Source organism: Tympanuchus pallidicinctus, unplaced genomic scaffold (assembly GCF_026119805.1).
Source record: "Tympanuchus pallidicinctus isolate F22 unplaced genomic scaffold, pur_lepc_1.0 scaffold26, whole genome shotgun sequence".
Lineage (NCBI taxonomy): Eukaryota > Metazoa > Chordata > Aves > Galliformes > Phasianidae > Tympanuchus > Tympanuchus pallidicinctus.
The window spans coordinates 1,841,232-1,863,412 of record NW_026294743.1 but is presented as its reverse complement, the minus strand read 5'-3'; the positions used below and the strand labels follow the sequence as shown (position 1 = coordinate 1,863,412).

General features: G+C 40.9%; 2 protein-coding genes across 7 annotated transcripts in view; one reads left to right on the top strand and one right to left on the bottom strand.

Moving 5' to 3' along the window:
* Positions 1 to 5,090, top strand: part of ARHGAP10 (Rho GTPase activating protein 10) — a 131,945-nt gene extending 126,855 nt beyond the window's left edge. For all 3 annotated transcript variants that reach the window (XM_052690218.1, XM_052690219.1, XM_052690217.1), the window contains one exon: positions 4,311 to 5,090. In XM_052690218.1, the coding sequence (XP_052546178.1) occupies positions 4,311 to 4,399 (89 nt within the window). In that variant the 3' untranslated portion in view covers positions 4,400 to 5,090. The remainder of the gene's footprint in view (positions 1 to 4,310) is intronic.
* Positions 5,091 to 9,198: 4,108 nt separating this feature from the next.
* NR3C2 (nuclear receptor subfamily 3 group C member 2) overlaps positions 9,199 to 22,181 on the bottom strand; it is a 200,056-nt gene continuing 187,073 nt past the window's right edge. For all 4 annotated transcript variants that reach the window (XM_052690209.1, XM_052690210.1, XM_052690208.1 and 1 more), the window contains 2 exons: positions 21,519 to 21,676; positions 9,199 to 12,868 (listed from right to left, as the gene is read on the bottom strand). In XM_052690209.1, coding sequence (XP_052546169.1) covers positions 12,713 to 12,868; positions 21,519 to 21,676 — 314 coding nt within the window. In that variant the 3' untranslated portion in view covers positions 9,199 to 12,712. The remainder of the gene's footprint in view (positions 12,869 to 21,518; positions 21,677 to 22,181) is intronic.

Here is a 22,181-nt window from a genome sequence, read left to right as displayed (position 1 = left end):
GTGTTGAGATTTCTGGACTGACTTTCTTTATGGTATTGATAAATGAACGATTTACATCAAAGAAAAGTAGTACTTCCAAAATGCTATATTGCATTGTATGTGCAAATAATTATTTTGTTGAGCTGAAAATGAGAACGAAGAGACTTCTCTGTGTTCCTTTCATCTGTGGTTTTCAAAACGTTCATGTACGTTAACTGTCTCAGTGTTACCCCTAGAGAAACTGAGTGTACAGGCGGTGGGCAGATATTTTTCTTTTCAGATCTCTCTATACCATTAAGGATAAGTTACCTCAAACTGCTGCTGAAAGTTGCTGTCACACCTTTACCAGTAAAAAGTTCTAGATATGCGCTCATAATTTCTGCCTACTTTGTTAGAAGTCTTAAAAAGCCACAGAAGGTAGCTTGATTTTAACTGGCCTGACTTTGCTGCATACAGAATAGGGAAGACATTATCTTGCTAACGGTGTTGTGGAAACAGTAAACCCCCAAAAAAAGAGTTAATGGGAAGCTAAGAAGTGGAAGATGTTCACATAGATGTGTTTGAACAGATGTGTAGTACCTCTTGTTGTGCATGCAGCACTGTCATGGATGCTCAGCTGGCGGATGGGATGAATTCAGCTCAGGACTGAGACTCCAAGTCTCAATGTCTGCATTTAGGACATAGGACTTGGAAGCACATCTGGGTGCTTTAATTTAATTTCCTGATGAAGAATTGGCCATGATTTCTATGATTCATGATTGGCAATGATTTCTATGGAAGTGTGTTTTGGTGTTGTAGTGAGCTTTTTGTTGCCCACAGAATGTAGCTTTTGGTCCATTACTTTTGCTTGGTAGAAACAGAGGCCATCTGGTCAGGCACCACGCATGTCAGATTTCCTCCCAAAACAGCTGGTTTCCACAAGGGTTTTGCCTGATTCAGTCTTTCTGCAGCTATTGGCACCTAGGCAGTGAAATAATACCACTGTGGAAATGAATCTTGATCTCGTTTGTAGTGCGAATCCCTGTAACTTTTGATTTGCTGAAACAAGCATGATGTCTGCTATAGGAGAGTACGTCAGGACTTGGTGTCTCATAGAAGAAATGCTTTCAAATTTTTATGTATTTGCAGTTAGACAGTCATAACATGGGCAATATTAATGGTATTTCCTATAGAGAATACAGAAAACTAAGAAAGAATGCTGCAACTACCAAGCTAACCTCACTGTGCTTCTTGATTCAGTGAAATTGGAAAAGCTGTTACTTGGAGATCTCATTACAGATAGCAAATCTATTTATTTTGTTTGTCCACCTGAGTTTGGGATAATTGTGTAGCATTCACAGCCATACTCATGGTCAAAAATCCTCCCTGTGTACAGTTTGCCTTCACTAGAGCGAGACCACTCCAATGGCCCTGCAGGAGGTGTTCAGAAGGCTGCCATCCCCTCAGGGCTCTGAAGATTGCTGCTATTTCCACTGTCCTCAGAGTGGGAGGGCTTTTGATGGCCAGTTTTGATTGTACAGCTGCTATACCCTCATCAAATCTTTCTGTGCCATATGTAATTGTCAGTTCTCTGCTCCCTGTCTTTCACACTGCAGGTGTTTTCCCTAGCTAGCATAAGACTTAGTCCTAGAGGTCCGATAATAGTTGTTGTTTTATGGCCAAATGTGTAGTTTCTGCAGCATTATTTTTAAATGATGCAGGCCTGAGAAAGTGCTAAGAATTGTGATGTCTGTTGATTGAGAATAAAAGGCAGGAAGGGGACAGTAAAGAGCATCTCTTCAACAGGCTGTTTTTTTAGAAACAGCCTATGGCCTGGGTTTGGGAAGACATGTGATAACAGAATGTCTTTTGTGTGGTGCGGGTTTTTAAAATGAATGCTGTTGTACACCATGCTTCGGAATTGGTTAGCAGACAGGCTTACTGGGGTTTCAAACAACTTTACATTTGGGCAGCTTCTGCATTTACATCATTTGCCCACAAAAGTCAGTGATGTATGTGGCTACCTTGATGCATGAGGAGATCTGTTTACTCAAGATGAGAGTTGCCATTGCTGTTGAATACTAAGAATTCTTGATGTTTTTTTTGTGTTTTTTTTTTAAAGGTTTCCCACCAGAAATGGTGAGTTTAGTTGTAGTCTGAGTGCTTATCCTTTCTTCAGTGCTCACAGAGTCCGTAAGAAAATTGTACCAAGGAAATAGTGAGGTTCTGAGCTGTGTGTAAAGTGTGGTATTCAGTTCCCCAAGTGCAGAGCTCAGCCTTGTAGGTAACAATGGGATAAAATCATATTATCACAGAATGGCTTGGGTTGGAAGGGATCTTGAGGATCATCCAGTTCCAGCCCTGCTGCTCAGCCTCGTGTGTTGTATCGGAACATTTTGCAGTACTCAGAGTTCACTATTCTATTATCAAACTTGTTCGGAAAACATTTCTTCTGAAATTTGCTGCTGTGTCAAGCCAAGGGATTCCATACTGTTTGACCATTTCCTCCTACGGGTAAATTTTAGGGCCCTGTCCAGTGTGATCACCTCAGACAAGGGCTGCCCTTGTTCTTAACAGGCTTTTGGTTTATAGACACTGACATGCCAGTAATCACTGTCTTCTCTGTCACATAAATTGACCCAAACGTATTTTTGGGTTTAGCTCCAGAGGACAAGCAGAAATTTCTTACTTGCAGCTCTTCTGGTTGCTTTACTTTCTTGTCTACTGTTCTAGGGGAGTTTCCTTCCCATAATATAGCTGTGCCCCATAGACATGGATACTTCAGGCAGAGGGTGAGCTACTCCTAGAGCTGGCACGATGGCTCATTGGGTGCAATGGCAGCTGTTGCAGCAGAGCTTCTGGAGGTGGGCTTGTGCTGGTTTCAGCATCGCAGTTCTAAATGCATGTATACACTGTAATTGTGTTTTAAAAATGACAAAGAAAGAGGAGGGCCTGTTAATTACTAATAGTAATGTAAGTTACTGTGAGTTGCAGTGTGTACAGAGATTCTAAAAGAGAATTTTCTGTGTTTTTTTTTCCTTTGGAATCTTTCCACTGCACACATTCATTTTAATTATGTGCTCATATTGGTTCTGAATATGGACTATCGGCATCATTTGGAAACAGTCTGGTTTTCTAAATGCTTAAGTGTCTTGGAGAAAGAGTTGTTATTTAAGCCATGGTTTCTGAGCACAGCTTCTAGCTATGGCCTGCCAGCGTTAGGACACAGAGCAGAAGGGTAGGGGAAATTTTAAGTGCTCATTTTGAGAACCTTACCGTGCTTTTAAAGTGAGACTTAACTTTTACTTCCTTGATTTCGTGAAAGCTACCAGTATCACATTCCTCAATGTGTTAATGTGTTTTGAATAAAGCATTGTTATGGCCAGCAGCATAACTCAGCATTTCTCTGATGATTTCTTTAAATAATGTCCATCTTAAAAGCACTAAGAGGATAAATTAACATGGTGGAGAACATCATAGGTCACTAGAAGTGTGGGTTTTACAATTAAATAGGTAAAGTTGCTACAAGTACTGTGTTCTCCTAAGAAATCTGGTAGGGGGATTTTGAGCATTTTTTACTGTATTCCAAATGAATGAGGCTTATGCTTCTTTTATTAACTTCTGTCAAATGTGGTTTAAAAATACATAGGAAGCCAGAGTTCATTTATTCTGTTGCTCACGGAATTACTTGGGGGCATTTAGAGTCTGAGCAGAACTTTTTCTTATTTTAGATCTACAGATACTTTTGCATTAACTTCAGTATCAGTAATGGCAAGTACTTAGGATGGTGATAAGGAACAAGGTTTACCTTCCAAACTGTTCCTTTGTGTTTTGTGAATAGCATGATGTGTTTGATAATTTAAATATTGTCCATTGGTCTCTTGTAGTAGAAGCTCTACTCTGTGAACAGATGGTACCTGGAATGAGATCTGGACTCTTTTCTGTGGCCCTGAGCTTCCAGGTTCATTGCCTCTGCTGAAGTCAGGAGTTTGGTTATACTTTGCCCTCAGCTACTGAAATTGTTTCCTACTATTTGACAGGAATTTTGACTTCTCACCAGAAAGCTTCTGAATTTTCTGTTTTATGAACCTGTCCTTTATAAGTCCTTTTATCTAATTGTTCCCTTCATGTTATCTCCTGCACCCAAAAGCAGAAGACAGTTCAAGCACTTATATTACGCAAGCATTTACTTAACTATCCTAATCGTTTTCCCTAGTGAGACTGTCAAGTCAACTTGGTGTTTGCAAGAGACTGCATATTTTCATGGATATTTTGCACGGTGCCATGGAGCTAAATCTAAAAGGACTATTTTGAGCATAAAAAGATGATGTATTTTTTCTTTTCTTTTGCAGTGCAATTTTCCAGGGAACCAGGATGGCTAGAAGGCACATTAAATGGCAAGAGAGGACTGATTCCACAAAATTATGTTCAGTTTTTATAGCTTTATGCATTGAACGCCAAGGTGTACATGGTATCCATGGATTTTTGTTATAGTCACTTCTCTTCACTTTCGTGACCGTTTTTAATCAACGACGAGCCAGCCTGATTGTGGGTTGAAGATCCCAGTATGTTCAAGCACATTAAGTGTTGCCAAATACGAGTTAGAAATGAAAGATTCTTCAAGGTTTGGAATTGATGGGGACAGAACAGTTGGATGGCGAGAAGGTTTAATTTTTTTAATAGTTTGTTCAATTGTAGCAATATGTTTGCACAGTAACTAGCATTTGAAGTAAAATCTTTGGTTGATCTGTGGCTCAGCTCTCAGTTGAAGATGATTTTTAAAAATTAGTGTCCAGAAGATTATGCATCCATATCAGCCATTTTAACAGACTGTTATTTGAGTGTGGAAAGTACTGTTGGATAAAAAAAACGATCATGCTGACACCTAAATTATATTTCAAAAAGTGGAATAGATGATGTGGAACAGATATATTGGTAAGTAAAATTATAGGTATCAAGACATGACATTTTTCAAATGTCTTCAAAGATTATGCTCATTTATGTTGTGTGTGTGACTTCATTTATTTTATTAAGGGAAGACACGTGAGCTTTTATTACAGGCTCCTATCTGCTGTGGTTCCTTTGTTACTCAAAAATATCACTGTAAATGAAATAAAATGATGTTTGGTTTTGACTTTAGTCTTTCTTTAGCTGGAGAATATTTTGTCTGGTTGTGTAAGTTATGACATTAAATAATTATTGGCAGCTTTATTAAGTCAGTCACAAAGAGACTTTAAAATGGATGGGGAACTCAAAACAGGCAACTTGGAAAACTCAAGCCAAAGGAAAAGAAAATCTCTGTGATTCTTGTATATCCTGGAAAAATCTTTCATTTTATCTGCTGGCTGGCTCTTGAGCTTCCCTTTCTTCCTCTCCCATAATTGTAGATTGTAAGATCTTAACGATACTTCATAGTATCACAGTCCTCAAGTAGCTGCCTCAGAATTTGCAGAACTATTTGTGTAGAAAGTGAGTTATCTTTATCACAGAAAAAGCTTCGAGAAACCCTGTGGTGTATAAATGTGTGCCTTGTGATAAAAATGTGACATGCAGTCTATCGTTTATCTTTGTATTTCTTCTCTCCTTCAAGAAAGACCCTTTGGGAGGCAGTGGAGAGGATGCAGGAAAATCTGACAGGATGGCGTGTTAGCACAGGCTCATTTATTTGTTAAATTGGACTCTATGGATTGAGAGTAATTTACTACAGACATACTTTGCTTGCAGGTTTTTCTAACCAATGTGATTAGTAAACCAGTTAATGGTTAACGCTGCCTTCAGGTTGAGGTGTTTCTTATCCCCTTCAGATTTAACTCCATACTGCTTTTTTGTTCCTTTGCCTAGACTGTGGAGGCTCCACTGGAGTATGCCCAAATCATTTCCAGATGGAGCAGTGGTGGCCAAGTCAGTATGGCTCTCCAGCACTAAACCTCACAGCTTGGAGGAGTTTCATTTGGTGAATTCTTCTCGTATGTGAGCGGTGACTCTGCCATAGGCAGTCCTTATCTTGGCACAGCAGCTGAGTGACCAAGCACAGAAAATTACTTCTGGACTTCTGTAAAAAAAATCCAGTTCTCAGATTTGCTCCTTGATACGCTTTTAAGGAAATAGTCATACCAATAAATACAGCAAGAGGTGGCAGGTTTTCTTGCTCAGATCTGTTCACGTGGCAAAGTGCTGTTCTGGCTGGATGTTGTGTCACCTGGACCATAGCTGTAGGAATTCGTTTGTGACCTTCAAGAGTCATTCTGAATGCAGGATGTTGTCTGTGTGGCCAAGTTCAGATTCCATTGCTATTAGCTGAGAATCTTGGACAGAACTGGAAGAATGTAAATCCCTGTTATTCACCTAGGAGGTGTGGCTGCAAGGCATCCTCAGTTAGCCAAGCTGTGATAACTTGAAGCTTACAAGCTTTCTTTGTCACTTCCAGTTGTTTTGTTGCTGTTTTAAATGTGCAGTGCATGCTAGATCTTGTTCTGGTTGCTTTCTTCCAAAATTCCCAGCCCTAGCTCTGATCTTTCTGCATTTCTTGTTTCTTTTGACTGAGATGGTTAAAAAAGGTGGATGCAAAGAGTAGAAGACAGTATGCTGCCCTTTCAGTCCAGTCCTGTGACTCTTTTTGTCTTTAGGTGAGGTGTTTTGAGATTCCTACTATTGTTGGGGCCATGCAGAACCCACAGATGAAAACTTTGCCACTGGGAAGTGGTGCACTGAGCAGAAGTAATGCTAATTCAAACTTTCTCAAGTCCCAGACCTTGTCCAAAAGCAGTGGTGTGAGTAGAGCCAGATCTGATCTGGCTTTCAGGTTAACCACACTGCCTCCTAGGAATGTAGCAGTGATAGCTGCCCCCCAGATTTTGATTTTCCACATCAGTCTGGTCATACCAATGTTGACTATGGATTTGTGCAGCTGAGCAGCTGTGGCACCTCTTGTGCTTCACTCTTACTGTTGAATAGCTCTGTAAGTGATGCCCTCACAGCGACTGTCTGGAAGTAGAGATTAAAGGATGCTAAAGAATAAAAACGTTACCAAGAAACTCAGGCTCCTTTTCCAGCCTTTGAGGATCTAGTTTTCTTTCCTAAAGACAGGTCTCAGAGTAGGTCTCCCATCTTTCTTTTCCACGGTTTGGGAAGTGTAGTGTTAACTTGACGCAAGATGGGAGACAGGAAATCAGCTATGAGGAAAGCCAGCTGAAGGACTGGCAGGCTGTATCCTGGCAGCAGGAGCAGCGCTGCTCAGCACTTCTGGGCTCAGTCCTCTCCCAGGGAGCCGTTCTCACATCCCAGCTGTGGGTACGGTTTGAGCTTAATCCACAGGCAGGGTTTCCCCGCCCTTGCAATGCGCTGCGCACAGTGGCATGTATGACTCTGTTTTCAAAATCTGAGACTCCCTGAAGCAAACGCCTGACGCAGGCTGCAAATGGGGGAGGGCGATTTAGGAATCAGCTGATGTGCGCTTTTTATGCAGAGTGACGTTTTCCCTTGCTTTGGGAACAGAGATTGAACCCCCTCCACGGGGACTGAAGCCTAACATGTGCTTGCAGAATGATGGAAAAGCTGAGCCTCCAGCCCACTCGGGCTCAGTAGGAATGTGCAGTATGTATTACTCACTGGCCGGCATTCGGCTCTACTCCTTGCTGAGCGGCACTTTCACTTTGCTGTTCTCCCTGGGGCTTTCAGGCTGCTGAGTGTTGTTAACCATTGTCCTCCCTGATGGTCACGGCAGGTTTCCTGCTGGTGCCCAGTCCTTCACTGCGTTGAGAGAAAAATCTCACGACTGATTTATCTGCCCTGTAATGAAAACAAGCAGTTGTGCTACATTGCTTACAACTTTTGCTAGCTGAGCCTTTGTAATTAATTGCATCATAGAAAAGTCTCGGGGAGAAATCTGCAATTTCATTCTTCTGTTCCTTCATTTCTTTCTTTTAACAATTTCACAATTCTTACCTGGTTTTAAATTTAATGAGCAAATTCCATCCACTGCTCACAGAGGGTTTGTGCAGCCTGTAAATGCACCAAAGCTATAAACAGGGTAATTGGGAAGCCTTCCTTGGAGTCGCATCTTGTTGGTTCAATATGCCTCAGGCAAAGTTCTCTCCAGCAGAATTCATCCACATGCCTTCATCTGCACTTGCAGTAACCACAGGTAAGCGCTAAATAATAAATCTAATTCTATTGATATCTGTAGTTAAAATGTAGTTTTAACACTTTGCCGGCTGGCATGTTTTACCTATCAAACATCTTTGAAATGAAAGGGTATTTTTCACTACTTTCTACCTTAGCAATACTATTGTACTTAACATGAAGTCCTGTTCCCTGTAGATCCCTCAGAGAAAGCAGTGTCCCAGCTTGAGGTCAGAGAAAAAGTTTTGTTTTGTTTTTAAGTAGCGATAGCATTTTCTTATTTCTAGAACAGCATATGACAGATACATCTGCTTCCAAGCAGATGGGCAATTTTTCTGACAATTCAGCAAACAGAAGGCAGGTGCAAGGATTTTTGGCAATGGAAAGTTTGCGGGACTTGTTACTATTAAAAGAAACAACAAGCAAAGTGCAGTTAAATGGTGGTCTTGCATCGCAGCCCGAGCTTCGTGCTGAACTCTGTAATAAATATTTAGGGGAGCACAGAACAAACCAGCATAGCAAGAGCTGTGTTTCCCCTTCTGAATTTCTTAGCATAATTGGAAGAGGCTCAGCTCTTGAGAAGGCTGTTTATTAACTTGAGAAAGCTTATGTGTACAGAACAGTGACTCCCTATTTCCACAAAGGAAAAAAACAACTGGTCTGTGGGGCAGCAGCCTTAGGATAGCTCAAGCTGGACGCCAGGCACACCCAGCTATTGAAGGTTGCGGGGCCTGCTTTGTTGAGCAGGATGTGGTTGGTGTCAGTGTCACCACTTCTTCCTCGGGAAACACAAAGACCCCAATTAATTAAAGGAATCAAACTCCTCAGAGTTGAGCATTTCTTATTACACCCTAAGCACAGCCACTGTCTGGCTGAAATAGAGCTAGATAAATGTAAATCTCTAGGTGGATGAAGACAGATGTTAGGTTGCACTGTTAGTTACTGTGGTGTTGGATATTGTTTCCAAATGCGCAGAAGCTTCTTTCTAAGGTTATCAGTGCACCAGCAGCTATCTGAGATTAAAATGCAAGAAGTACTTGCAATCAAACCAGTTTAATTCATGTACATTTGTACAATTTGTATATAAAAAAAAAAAATAGGTACTTGCAGACATTAACATAAAGACCAAACAATATTTTCTATTTATTTAAAAAGCTTTAAACATACAGAAGCAAACCCCTAATTATAAATGCATCATTATGCATAGATGTTACTGTTTACACCATACTGCTGGCTGCTTGTATTTTTCCATCCAGGAATCTAGTTAAATTCCAAGAGTGCTTAAACATTCCTCTGAGCTTCCTGGCCTCAGAACTGCTTGCTGTCTATCTTATCAAGTCATTGACCTCCAGCTGAAAACATTGCTCTAAAAAAAGAAAGTCAAATCTTTAATAAACAATTAAAAGTGCATTAACTGTAGAATTGTTTAATCTCATAAATGCTTAAACAAGTCAGTGAAAAACACCACCCTGTGAATTAGCTTTTTGCATTATTGATTGTAAAGTATCGTTTTAATAAGATTTTGCTACTGCAAACTTTAGTCTATTTTATTTTGTGCAACCTATTGGTTGCACGGCGCATAGTATTCCTGAAATACCCACTGCAGTACATCGACACTATGTTACATTTTAAACTGGTATACAATGCTCTTGCTGTATATCCCCGTCCTTTCTTACAACAAAATAATTTAGCTCAGTGAACAGAAGCCCACTCTTAAAGGATGTTTTCGTTTGTCTTGTATTTTGCAGGAGACAAATGCCTATTTCATTCTAAACAAATTCAAAATACCATAACTTCGTGGTAGCTAAAAACCAAAGCTTTTGTTTTCTGCTGTACGCAGGTTTAGGTAAGAAAAAAAAGTGATGGCTATTCTGCTTGTGTCCTTGATAAGAGAATACTGCCTCTTACAACATCTATATCCAATTTCAATGAGCTCTAGCAAAAAATAATAATCAATGAATGGTTTCATAAACAACAGGTGATTAAAGTAAAGGATTTATTATAATCTGCTTACAGTTGTTTGCAAAGACAGACATACGTTTTTGCATAAAGATATAAATTGCTCTTTAAAACTAATTTAGTGTGTTTAATTATATGAAGTTTCTGTGAATTATGAATTGTACCAAACCAAGATTAAAAGTAATAAGGTACAAAAATAGGAGCAAACAGACAACAATTTGGACTGGGACAGGCATTTAACAGTGAAGTGTAGAATATGGCTTTGCTATTTTAATCAAGCAAAGTTACTCTGAGACAGAAAAGGAGGCAGTAACTTTGTTAATATAAAAAGCTGCTGCAGACTGTATTCACCCAGAACCTGGCTTTGAAATTGTCTATTTTAGACTCAAAAAATTAATTAAAAAAAAAAAGAAAAAGGTGAAAAGATGGATGTATGACTGTTTCTTTACTGTAAACAACCAGTCTGCATGCTGTGTATCTCACACTGGAAGTTTGGCTTTCATATTGCTGTGCAGGTCAGTATTTAAAGATCTGCCTATGAATTAGACTTCCAAAATGCAAATAATATATGTATGTATATATTTATATATAAAAAACCTCTCTGAATACAGTCTTTACAGGTTACCCATTGCATAAGGCAGGTGTCATTTAAAAAGACAAGTAGCACTGACTGTCTTCAGTGCACCAAAGCACACCTCAAAATTTGGAATCAGAAAGGGTACGTAACTCCTATTGGACCACTGTTTCAAAGAAATGCTACATTCTGACTGGTCAAGGGACAAATCATAGCTCAAAAACATCAGTGTCACCCAGAAAAAACACTACAGATTAGGACTCAGAAAAAACTATTCTATTTAAATTAGCATATGGTAGCAACAGTTGAGCCTCAGAAAAGTTCATCTGTCCTCTATTCTACACCAAAATTTGTATTCGTTTACAAATTGTGAAATATAGTGTAAATCACCTCAAAAAGGTTTTGTTCACAGTCTCGTTCTAGAGAAAATGTTTTGAGACAAAATCAGACCGAGCTGAACTTGTAGCGTCAACAGTTTTCCGTGTGTTCTGATTATTACAAAAATTCATACAAAATTAAACGCGCTTTGAGTTTACCACTAAAAATTCTACTCTGCTAATCTGCCCATATCGGTACCTTGCCATCCATCTTGCTGGTTTTTACTGTCGTGATCTGCATGTTCCCTTCCTCATAATCAGAAATCGTTCTCCTCAATCTGAAATAATAATCTGACCTTCAAAGATGTTCCATGTATCCAGTATTCGAAGGAAAAAAAACAAACAAACAAACAAAAAAAAAACACAATTTGGGAAACATTAATTAAAAATAGCAAAATCATTCAACGGCTTATCTGCCTCTCCTCTCCTGGGAGACAAAGGGAGTCGAGGGCAGGAACTCACGCTATCATTATGCTGGCAAAAGCTTTGGAGAGACTGTAATTTGTCTTGTTAAATGAAACCTTCGTAAGTGGCAAACACAAAAAAGTGTCGTTTCCTACAGAAACATGGAGCAGGATTTCCAAGATGTGCTCATCACGTACACTTGCAAGCGAGACAAAAGAGAGAAAAATATGGAGGAGAATAGAAAGGCTTAAATACAACTGAAAAGGTTAAGTGTAGTTATTTACAACAGATACTATAGGATGGTAAATTAGATATGATGCTAAAAAAGGCACAGCTTTCCCTTTCTTAAATACACTGTAAACGGTTCATTATGCATGCAGAACATTTCACTTTACAAAAAAATTACCTTGTTTGTTTAGACAAAGATAGTACTTAAATAGTCTCCAGCAAAATAGAGTTCTTTCAAAAATACTTTCCCATTCATCCTATTAACCATTAAAGATTTGTTTGTCTCATTTACAAAAGTTCCTTACACCTTATTTCAGGTCCTTCACAATTTATACATACAGCAATGTACAGTACAGCAAAAGACTGCAAAAAATTATTTGTAAAGCCAGCACAATAGATACTATAAATTGATACCAGGGCATTTGTTTTCACATCTTATCCTTCTTAATTAAATAGTAAATGGACACTTAACACAGTGTATATCATCTAGGGCGGGATAACATGGGATAACAAATGCCACAGGTGGGGATAACAGAGTATTCCACACCAAATGTTCTGTTATTACTTTACACAGTAGGGTTGGTTTTTTTTTTTTGTGTGTGTATATATGTGTATATATAGAGTTTTTGTTTGTTTTTATTTTTTTTTTACAAGAAAAGAATATTAATGCCCCATATTGACTTTACGTTTTATGTGCAAACCAAGGGTAAGCTTTAAAAAGTTCTCATTAGTTCTTGAACCCTTTTAAAACAAGCAAACGATACCAGAAACTACATGGCATATTTAAAACTCCATCTGTTAAAATATCAAAATCAAAGAGTTATTGACTAGATATGGCTTTTCATCCAGAGGAACAGGAACATTTTCTAAGTGTTTTAGGGTTATGGGGTAATTTCCAAACATCTAGGTCTTGCCAAATCCAAGTCAACTGTTTTCCATTCCCCAAACCCTTCATATGATTTTAGACTATTCAGAGACTGCAGAACGAGTGTAAATAGCATGTTTAAAATATGGTTTCTTGGGTCCTTCATGGGTGTGGAATAACACAGGGAAACTTAAGGCAAAGTTCTTCCGTTTAAGACATTTTCTATCACTTCCTGTGAAAGTACAGGGGCTTGGCATTCCCAGATTCCACCTTTGGTAGCTGGTCACTGATGATTTCCACCAGCATGGCTGGAAACTCTACTTTCAGTGCCTGAGACTCTCGGAAGGTGTAGAAACAGAATTCCAACAAGTCACTAACAAGCTGAAACACAGAAAGAAACATTTTTTAGGAAGAGTGCGGAGAATTTTGTATTCAAACAAGAGCTTGTTGACAATGAGAGATTATTACTAAGAAAATGGTATCTTACTCTGACTTGGACAGCCCATTTGCAAGCAACGAAGCGACAGGCAAACAAAAGCTCTCAAATCTCAAAGTGCTTCTTCGCTGTTCAAAAATCAGCTAATGAAGGGAAACCGTATTACCACCGTCGAACTCATTTTTCAACGCTATTACACTTTTCATTTCACTAAGAGCTAACTGGCCACTATGAAAACAGTTGGTGCTCCACACGTCCATGAAAGTAAAGGCTTCTGCCCCCAGAGAAAAGATCAGCCATAACCTACGGTATCTTTACATCCCAGCTGAATGTGGAGCTGTTGAGCAGATAAAACATTTGTGTTCATGTGTCAATACCTTTGTGATACACGCACACACCAGCCACACTTTTTGTTTTCTTCTTATTAAGCTTCCAGAGGCACTATTTAGCTATTTATTAGTTCTTTTCAAAAATAAAGTTCTCTATTTTTGATAACAGCCCACTAAGCACGATGTGTAGAATGTGAAAGATGAGATAAAAATTTCTAAGGAGTCTCAGGAGTTCCCAGAAAAGGAAACTTATATGATACCTCAAGTACTGAGTTGCTCAATATAGGACAGACTATATACCACAGATCCCATGCACACCTTATGCTCAGCAGCAGCAATCCTTTAGCTGGCAAAAGTTTTCATCGATGAAATCCTACCACAGTTCTCCCATCTGACAAAGAGTTGCAAGTTAAAATCCTAAACGGCATACAGATACCATCAGCTTTCTGATTTGTAGAGAAAAAAACAGTGCATGTCTTAAAAGCACAGATAAATTTAGTCTGGATTCTACCTTGTCTCAAGTTCTGTTCTTCTCATTTGTCAGCTGCAGAGCTTCATTTTTGCTATATACCTTATAGGAAATGGACCACACTACATGAATTATATCTTTTTTATCTGTCTCCACACAAAACTGCAGACTGTTTTACAAAGTCAAAAATTACGCACATTCAACATTGGTGTCTTCTGTCCTTACAAAAGATTTATACATTTGTCCTCGTACCCTTATTAAATACAAGTTTGCTGTTTCAGTTCTCAACACAGAGTTGTACTCTGCAGTAAAGTTCAGTTAAAGAGGCAGGAAATAGAAGTGTACTCTAGCAAGACTGAAAAATAACCTCATACAGGCAATGTTGGACAGCCCTCCTGCAGCACGATACCATACCAGACATTTTCAGGATTTTCACAGCTGTTCTTGCAAACATACAAGCAGTTTATGAACATTGAGGAAACGCTGGGATCACTGAGACACGTAACTTGCTGCTGTTGAGCAAGCAAGTTGTGTCTTTTTGCCATTGCTTAGTTCATTCCTGATCATCTGGCATGTCGTGAGGTCATGCTATTTAATTAAAACAGACGCATGCTAAAGAAGCAGTGTAGACAGAATTTGGTTTTCAAGGAAAAAATGCTGATGTTCCAAAGTTCAACTTCGGCCATTAGGAGGAGATTGTTCCTGCCTACACCATACGCAGAAAATATATCACTATGCTGGCTCTTGGCACACAGCCACCATCCTATTGCCCCTGCCATCAAACAGCAACACCTCAGCAAACCAACCCTTACAAACCAAGCCCTGCCTGGACACTGAACACAAGTACTCTCACACTGCTGAATAGAAGAGCGGGTTGGGGCATCTCTGCCAGCCCTTGCCACCCAACCAACCATGTGGCTCACCTGCTGCAAAATTTAAGCTAATTCCTGCCTCATTATGACAATCTTACAGTATTACTGCTTTGCTATTTTTTTTAAAGTAATGACAAACGCAGTGAACCAGAAAAATATACTAAAATTATTAATTCTGCCTTTACAGCTAGCTGTTAGTCATATTAAGTATACATGAGCATGTGGACATGTAGAATAAAGGGGAACTGAAAAATGTGAGTATTCATGAAAAGAGCATAATCTGTTCTATACAATAAATGAGGTAACAGTCCAGTAGGAAAAACAGGAGGTGATCACAGCTGCTGTCATAAGAGCACATCATGAGAGCCACCACTCATGCCAAGGGAGAAGAAAAGTTAAGTTTACCCAGCAAGTGAAAAAATATCATCCAGAACTCTAAAACTACTTGGTTTTGGAGCCTTAATATGTTCTGTACCAAGTCAGTCCTCTCAAATGTTTGGCCCTCTTATTCCTTTCTTAAGCCAAGTTACCAACTTCAACATATTCAACAACAATCAGTCAGTGTAATACAGCAACAGCATTCAGAGCTTAGAGTTGAAGCGCACGTAGCTGATGTGAAACAAGGACCACTGCACTATCATTAAGTAACTAGCTTTAAAAGCTGCATTCTTTGGGGCCCTAGTACTAGTATTTTTTATACATTTATATATAAATATATATATTTTTAACAAACGACATAGGAGAATCAGAAGCTCTAAAATGAGAACAATATGGTAAGGTCAGCTAGCAAAGGCTGCAGAAATAACTGACGGAAGGGAGAAGGAAGGCTGAGAACTAAGCAGTGAGCAGTGCTCATTCTACACATGGTTCACTCCTGCTCAAATGCTGCCCAGCGGCCTTGGCACAAAGGAATGAGAAATGCAGGCTCCATTGGCACTGTTAGTTTTGAAATGAGGCCTGCTTCTGCAACCCAAGCAGCATTCATCTGATATTAAGGCACACCAATTCACTTGATTTATAAGTGGTAAGTAATTTAGCTAGACCTTTGCATTAGAAGAGAAACTCCCTCTCCAGTAAGGAAATTAAAAGCTTGTTTTCTTTTTGAAGATACAAGCTCTGTCCTTGTGGTGACAGTGTCTGATACACCACAGGCTACAAGTGATCTCTAAATGAGAAAGATAACACACCTCCATGTTTGCCTCATGATTTTTCTTCACCAAACAGACTGCTGCATAGAATTCTGCAGGCAGGGATGACCTGTGGTCTGGAACCCTTCACTGCATCAGTCCCTAACTGCTCGTCCTTTTGTCATCACTGCCTGCAGAACTGCATTTAAACATTCTCAAGGCTACAGCCCTCCTAGTAGTCCTCAGATTTTTTCTTAATCAATCTTTACATCTGTATGCTGTATTAAATGCCTCTGGGAAAGAGGACGAATAATCAAACTTCATTTTCTGTTATTAGGGTGGGTTTTTTCATTAAATGGACTTTTTCCACCCATTCTGCTCTTCATAATTAGAAAAATGAAATCTCTTAATGAAGTTTCTGAAGTTAATACATTTACCATGACCTCTGAGCACTGATAATTTTTTTGACAGCAAAAAGCATCGCTTTCAGTTTGGCACTCACAGCACGCCTGGTGCTGCCAGAAGTGCCTGGAGCAGTCTCTCTCGTGCAGGGCTGCATGCTCCTGTGCCAAGCTGGTTATCTCACGTGGGAATCTTCCATGATCTGTGTGCGTGGTGTGGAAGTCCACGGACACTGCCCTGTCAGAAGCAAGTCTGTAACGAAGCCTCCTTACCAGTTGGGTAACAATGCAACACCAAGTAACATTTTGTTACTGTTGCAGCTATCACCGACAAAACCTCAGCATTCTCACTCCACAATGACAGTCCAAAAACTTTTTTTTTTTAACTTATAGGAATGAGTCTGTGCCTGTTTCTTATGGAGCTGGAGCGGTGTGAGTTGGCAGGAGGCAGCTCCCTTACATGCAGTGCATACTCTGCCTCAGAACCACCAAGAAAAACAATTGCCAACCAAGTCTCAGCTATTCCTTTACAACTGTAGCCCCTTTTGCTTCTAGTTCTATGAAATTCCTAGGATGCAACTCAGCGATTCCCCTGAGGCTTCAGCAGCTGAACACAGCACTCCAGGATGGCTCAGGCACTTTCTCAGAGGTTCGTGTGGCCTCAGTGGCTATCTCCTGGATGCTCTGTTCCTTCCCTATGAAATCTGGGACTGTAAATTGAAAGACTGACATTTCCCACAAAACACAGGGGAAAAGAGGCAAGGAAAGAAGCTTCTGAATCCAGCCATGCTGTGCATTTACCTCATGGCAGCATGGAGTGAAAGACACATAAAAAGCGAATGGATTAGGCACAAGAAGTATCTAACCAGAGCAGATAGGGAACCTAGTTCTGCCTGGACAGGTGCATTTATCTCACTTAGGAACTGCACTCATTCCACTCCTCCTTCCATAAACATATGCACACAGAAACCACAGCACTGCAGGTAGCTTAGATCTTGACAGCTGGACGTGCCACAGAGGAACCTGAGCTGAACTCTGTACACTCAGAGGATGCATGCAAACTCAGAGGCACACACTAATGAAGCATCCTCAGCCCTTGGCCAGGGTAAGCATTGGGCAAGGCCTGCCTTGTTCTGTTGGGAATGGAGAGCTCTGCTGTCCTCCAACAAACACCTTGAAACAGAGGATGCCCAACCACAAAGGGAGCAAGATGAGATTTAAAGCAGCCCACTGTCTGCGTCAGGGAGCTGGGATCTCTTTTCTCACTTCACAGACACGCATTAACTACTACAACATGCACATGGCTGTAGTTTCTGCAGTGGCTGCAGAGGGTTGAGGGGTTAATATTGCCTCTCAGTGCACACAGAAACGCCTCCCCACAGAATTCGGCGCTGGGACTACACAGCTCATCAGCAGTGGGATACAGCCTTGGCGCATCAAGATCAGCAGTGAGTGCACCCAGAGGTGCTGGCAACAGCTGAGGGGCCCATCTGCTGCTCTGCATTTGTAGAATCGAGTGCAGAAGAACATTTGCATCCACTGCAGCGTGCCTTGCAGATCTGCCCCTGGAGGAGTTGTGCCTTCTTCCCACTGTCAGCTTTTTCAGCGAGTGTAATCCTGGCTCTCTCAGCCTACGGAAAGATCCACCTCAGCTATAAAGTATTCCCTTCAGGAACCATAAAAAATTAATTATTCAGCAGCATGAGCCTTAAAGAATTTATTTTTGTTTGGCAGAAAATATCAACAAGCAAATGACAGAGCAGCGCACTGCCTTGCCAAGACAAGGGGAAGGTTCACATTAGGGTTTAATGTCATGGCATCAAAACAAAAGCCCTCTTAACTCAAAATCTGTTTAGTATCAGCCAGATTGAAACCAAACTCAGCTTTTGTTGTGCAAAGCGCCTAACCATACCCTAAGCTCTGTATATGAAATGAGGCTTGCCATACGAGATACAGCGCTTCCTGCCAAAGCCAACAGGAGATGCTGAGGAGGCTCCAAATGAAGCTTTTGATACCATGTGCAGTACATCTGTTTCTAATGTTCCCGTGTGCCGTTCGCCGATCACACAGCGCTGTTCACCTATGACCGGGCACCACGTGTACCTGTCACTGACATGCCCAGGCCCATCTCTGGGCATGAGGCTGAACCATTTCCCTCCCGGGCACACATGGGCTGTCCCTGTGATGTGGTGGCTCTCAGCACGTAATGCTGTCGTAAGACAAGGAAAGCAGGCTAGACTTGAGAGAAAAAATACTGTCCCTATACCAAGGGAAATCTGTGGATCATATTGCTTCCCAGAATTGCTCCTAGAAGCTACCCATGCTGCCATGCAAAGACATGGCAACCAGCTCACCTCCACCATCTCACTGAGGCAGAGGAGGGGCACACCACGTGACTGTGCTGACACAGCCTCCAAGCACCTGCTGCTGCTGCTGCTGCTGCTGCTGCTGCTGCTGCTGCTGCTGCAGCCACCACTTCCATGCAGCACCACGCAGACACAGAGCGCTGCTGCAGCGCACGGTGACGCATGGGCACGGACCCGTGTTTGCTTTGTCTGCTAAGGGTGGATTTCCATCTCAGCTTTCTGGGTTTTGCTTTGGTGCTCAGAGGCTTTATGGACTGTTAAGTAAAGTTGCTGATTTTTCCAAATATTTCAGCGCCTACCTGGCCTTCTTGAAAATTCTCCTTTTTCCCCATCTCGGCACTTCCTTACCTGCACATATGTTGTTCACTGTGGCTGAATGATTTAGAACACACAGTGATGTAAAAGCATATTGGTTTTTGTGTTTTTTTTTTCTTTTTCCTTCCTCACATTATGTAAGCCAAGCAGCCTGTAACCTGATATTCCCACACTGTTTATTTCATGTAGCCCTCAGAAAGCCTATTTAAAAATCAGGTCGATAAAAGGAAGCATGAAGGTGCAAAGCAGCAGTATTCCTTTATTCCTGGCTGCCATGCTCAGGTAAAGCGAACTCCACAGTGGCGAGAAGCTGCTCTGCTCTGATGCAAAAGCTGGAGGCAGCACAGGGACTGAATAATCATCAACTGTACACAAATCCCTTTGGGCTTGTGCTGTAAATGCCATTGCTGTAGCTACGGCAGCATACAAAACAGGGAACTTCAGCTCCAGTTAGACTGCTCAGCACCAAATATATTCTGATCCTCTAAAATTATAATGGAGTAAGTTAAAAATACACAGGTGGCAGCTGAAAAAGTGTTCCTCACAAGGAAAGAACTGAGCAGAAAACTTGCATTTCCGTGGATAGAGCAGAGAAATCCTGCACTACCTGAGTGTGGGGGTAGAGGAGCAGCTCTCACGTCTCATTAATATTATCACTGTCCTGCATTTGTTCCGATGGGTTTCAAAAACTGAAAACCGAAAATAATCCATTTTAAAGCAGAAAAATAAGTGAAGTGTCTTTGCTGAACACCTCAGATAACACCTCTGAAAGGAAGTGCTGTACAAGTGGTCTTTGTGGAGGGAATGCCGGCAATATAACTTTCTTTATGAAGTCCTTTTGTAATAAATGGCTCTATTAAATGAAAAGTGACATAAAAACAGCTTCATTAAAAATGAAATAAAACATAAGAGCAGTCTGAGGGAGCTCTTCCTCTGGTTAGCTCAGCTTCCAGTGGTTAGTGCTGTGTGTTGGAAAATGTTTGTAGGATACTGTGGCATTCCTAGCAAGTGTGATCCTGCTACCCAGCCAGTCGAACCATGCAAACACATCCACTTAAACACCGAGATAGCGTTGGTTCTCCAAAGGATCAGAAAACCATCTAAACACAGGGGTTTGTGAGCTGTCCTGAGGTTCAGAAGTGAACATCTTGCGAATGATTTTATCGCCCACCCCCTTTTTTTCCACTAAAACACTACAACTTCCTTTGCTGGCACGCAGCAAGTGAAACCTGATCTCCAAAGAATGAGCTGTTACTGCAGTACTAATAATACTCTCCCTGCCTCCCACTAAGATTTTCAATGTTTTAATGAACAACAGAACAATATTTGAAAAATAATTCCATATGTACATTCTGTAAACAGACCTCGGGCTCTTATACAGATTTGACCTGAAGTGCACTGTACTGTACTGTCTCTACAAAACTGAAATTTAAATCAAGTACAAAGAAGTACATTTAAATTCAGGCTCTGAAAGCAAGAGTTACAGTTTCTTTGTGCAGCACATTTACCTTCCTGCCCGCCTGGGGTGAAATAGGACAGTTTTTCTTTTCGTTTACCAGTTGTTACTGGGATGTCATCCCTGAGCATTACAGGGTTCCAGCCCTGCCTCTGGGATGACGCCTCCATAGCACCCAAACCTGGCTAAACTCACTCTTTGACCTTAGGAGCCCTCACTCATTTGCTAACCATGACAGCTTCAGAGAGAAGGGGTGCCAGCCCAGCAAGACACAGTGCCCTGAAACCCCCAGGCTGCGGAGAGCATCATGGCTGGTCCACCTGTATCCTCACAGGGGGTCCCACCTGAAAGAGAGCGTGGAATGTGAGAGCTGCGATCAGCAGTGAAGGCTATGAGTTTGCCCATGGAGCTGTATCCCTGCCTTGGGATTCTGCTACAGAGGGCGTACGGGTACAGCCCTACTGCTGCTCAGAGGGCCAAAACTGCTGTGCTTACCACTCCATCAGCCAGAACCAGCTTATTTATTCCCAGCCCAATGTTACAGACACCTGCTCTGAAATCATGAGCTGCTCCTGCGCACCAGGCACTCACCACAACCCTTCCGAGTTGTAAGGAGTTGAGGCACCCACAGCCGGGGCATTTTGGGACTAAACTTTTACTTTCCTATTGTCATCCATGACATCTCGCCCCTGAAGCATGGAAAACAAACACCTAGCACTGGAGTGAAAGAGGACAGAAAGAACAACCTAACAACACAGCGAATTTTATACTTGAAAAAAAAACAGTTAAAGCTTCAAATAACCAAATTGGTTCCAAAGTCTTAAAAAGTCAACAATATTTAAAAATGTAAAAAAAAAAAAAAAAAACCACCAAAAAAAAACACCTGTAAAAGATCAGCAAATCAACTCATCATTTATCAGCAGAGGTCCTGCATGGTGTATGTGCACTGCAACTAACCGAGGACCACAGCTAACATCATTTTTGCAGTTGAAGAGCCTCTGATCTTAAAGGAACCACTGGAGAACATACCACCATTTAGAAGAGGAGAAGGCAGCAGAACCCAGCCCTTAATGACTTGTGCTCTCACATTTTACTTGGCAACTGACCTTGAATTTGTCTGTTAACAACTTTTCCCAGACATTTCTTTAAGAATGTGCTTTTTTTTCTCCCTGTGAATTAGCACAATTAAAAACTACAAGTTTACCTTAACGGAGAGAATTTTACTCAACTTGTCTGCACTCCTTGAGGAGTTATACTTACATCATGCATGGAGTCAAGAAGTTTAGTCAGTTGGTAGAATCTCTGCCAGCTTTGCCCAGAGTTACTTGGACATTTAGTTACCATCTTCTTTAGTTCTTTAATGTAATTTGCCCTCATTTCTTCAAATGCAGCTTGGCTTTTGAGACCATCCTTGGGAACTGTCATTAAAAAGACAGTCTTACATTAATATTAACTGCATTGCTTAATTCTTCTGCTGTGCATACTTAAAAAGTTACACTTTTTAGTCAATGGATGAAAGAATTAAAACTATTAAGTAACATCCACAATTTTACAGACACTGCTATAGAATCAATCAGCACACAGATTTTCAAGTGATTCAAGCGGCCTCTCTTCCTCTCCAGATCCATGAGTGCAGACCACATGGCTGAGGCAGAGGACAAAATAACATCTCACAAATACGACACATACTACCCTCGTGCTGAAACTGTTTTTAATACAAACCCAACCACACACACACACACCAAGAAAGGCAGATGTATCATGAATACTTCTTTAGAATCTGAAGATGTGATTTACCATTCTTGAATGATTTCCCACACTTCAGAGAGGAGGGGAAGACATATAGAATTACAGCTGTGATGTGCAGAAATGCTAAAAAGTGGCATCAAGTAACATCTAACATTTCTTTGAACGATAGTGAGC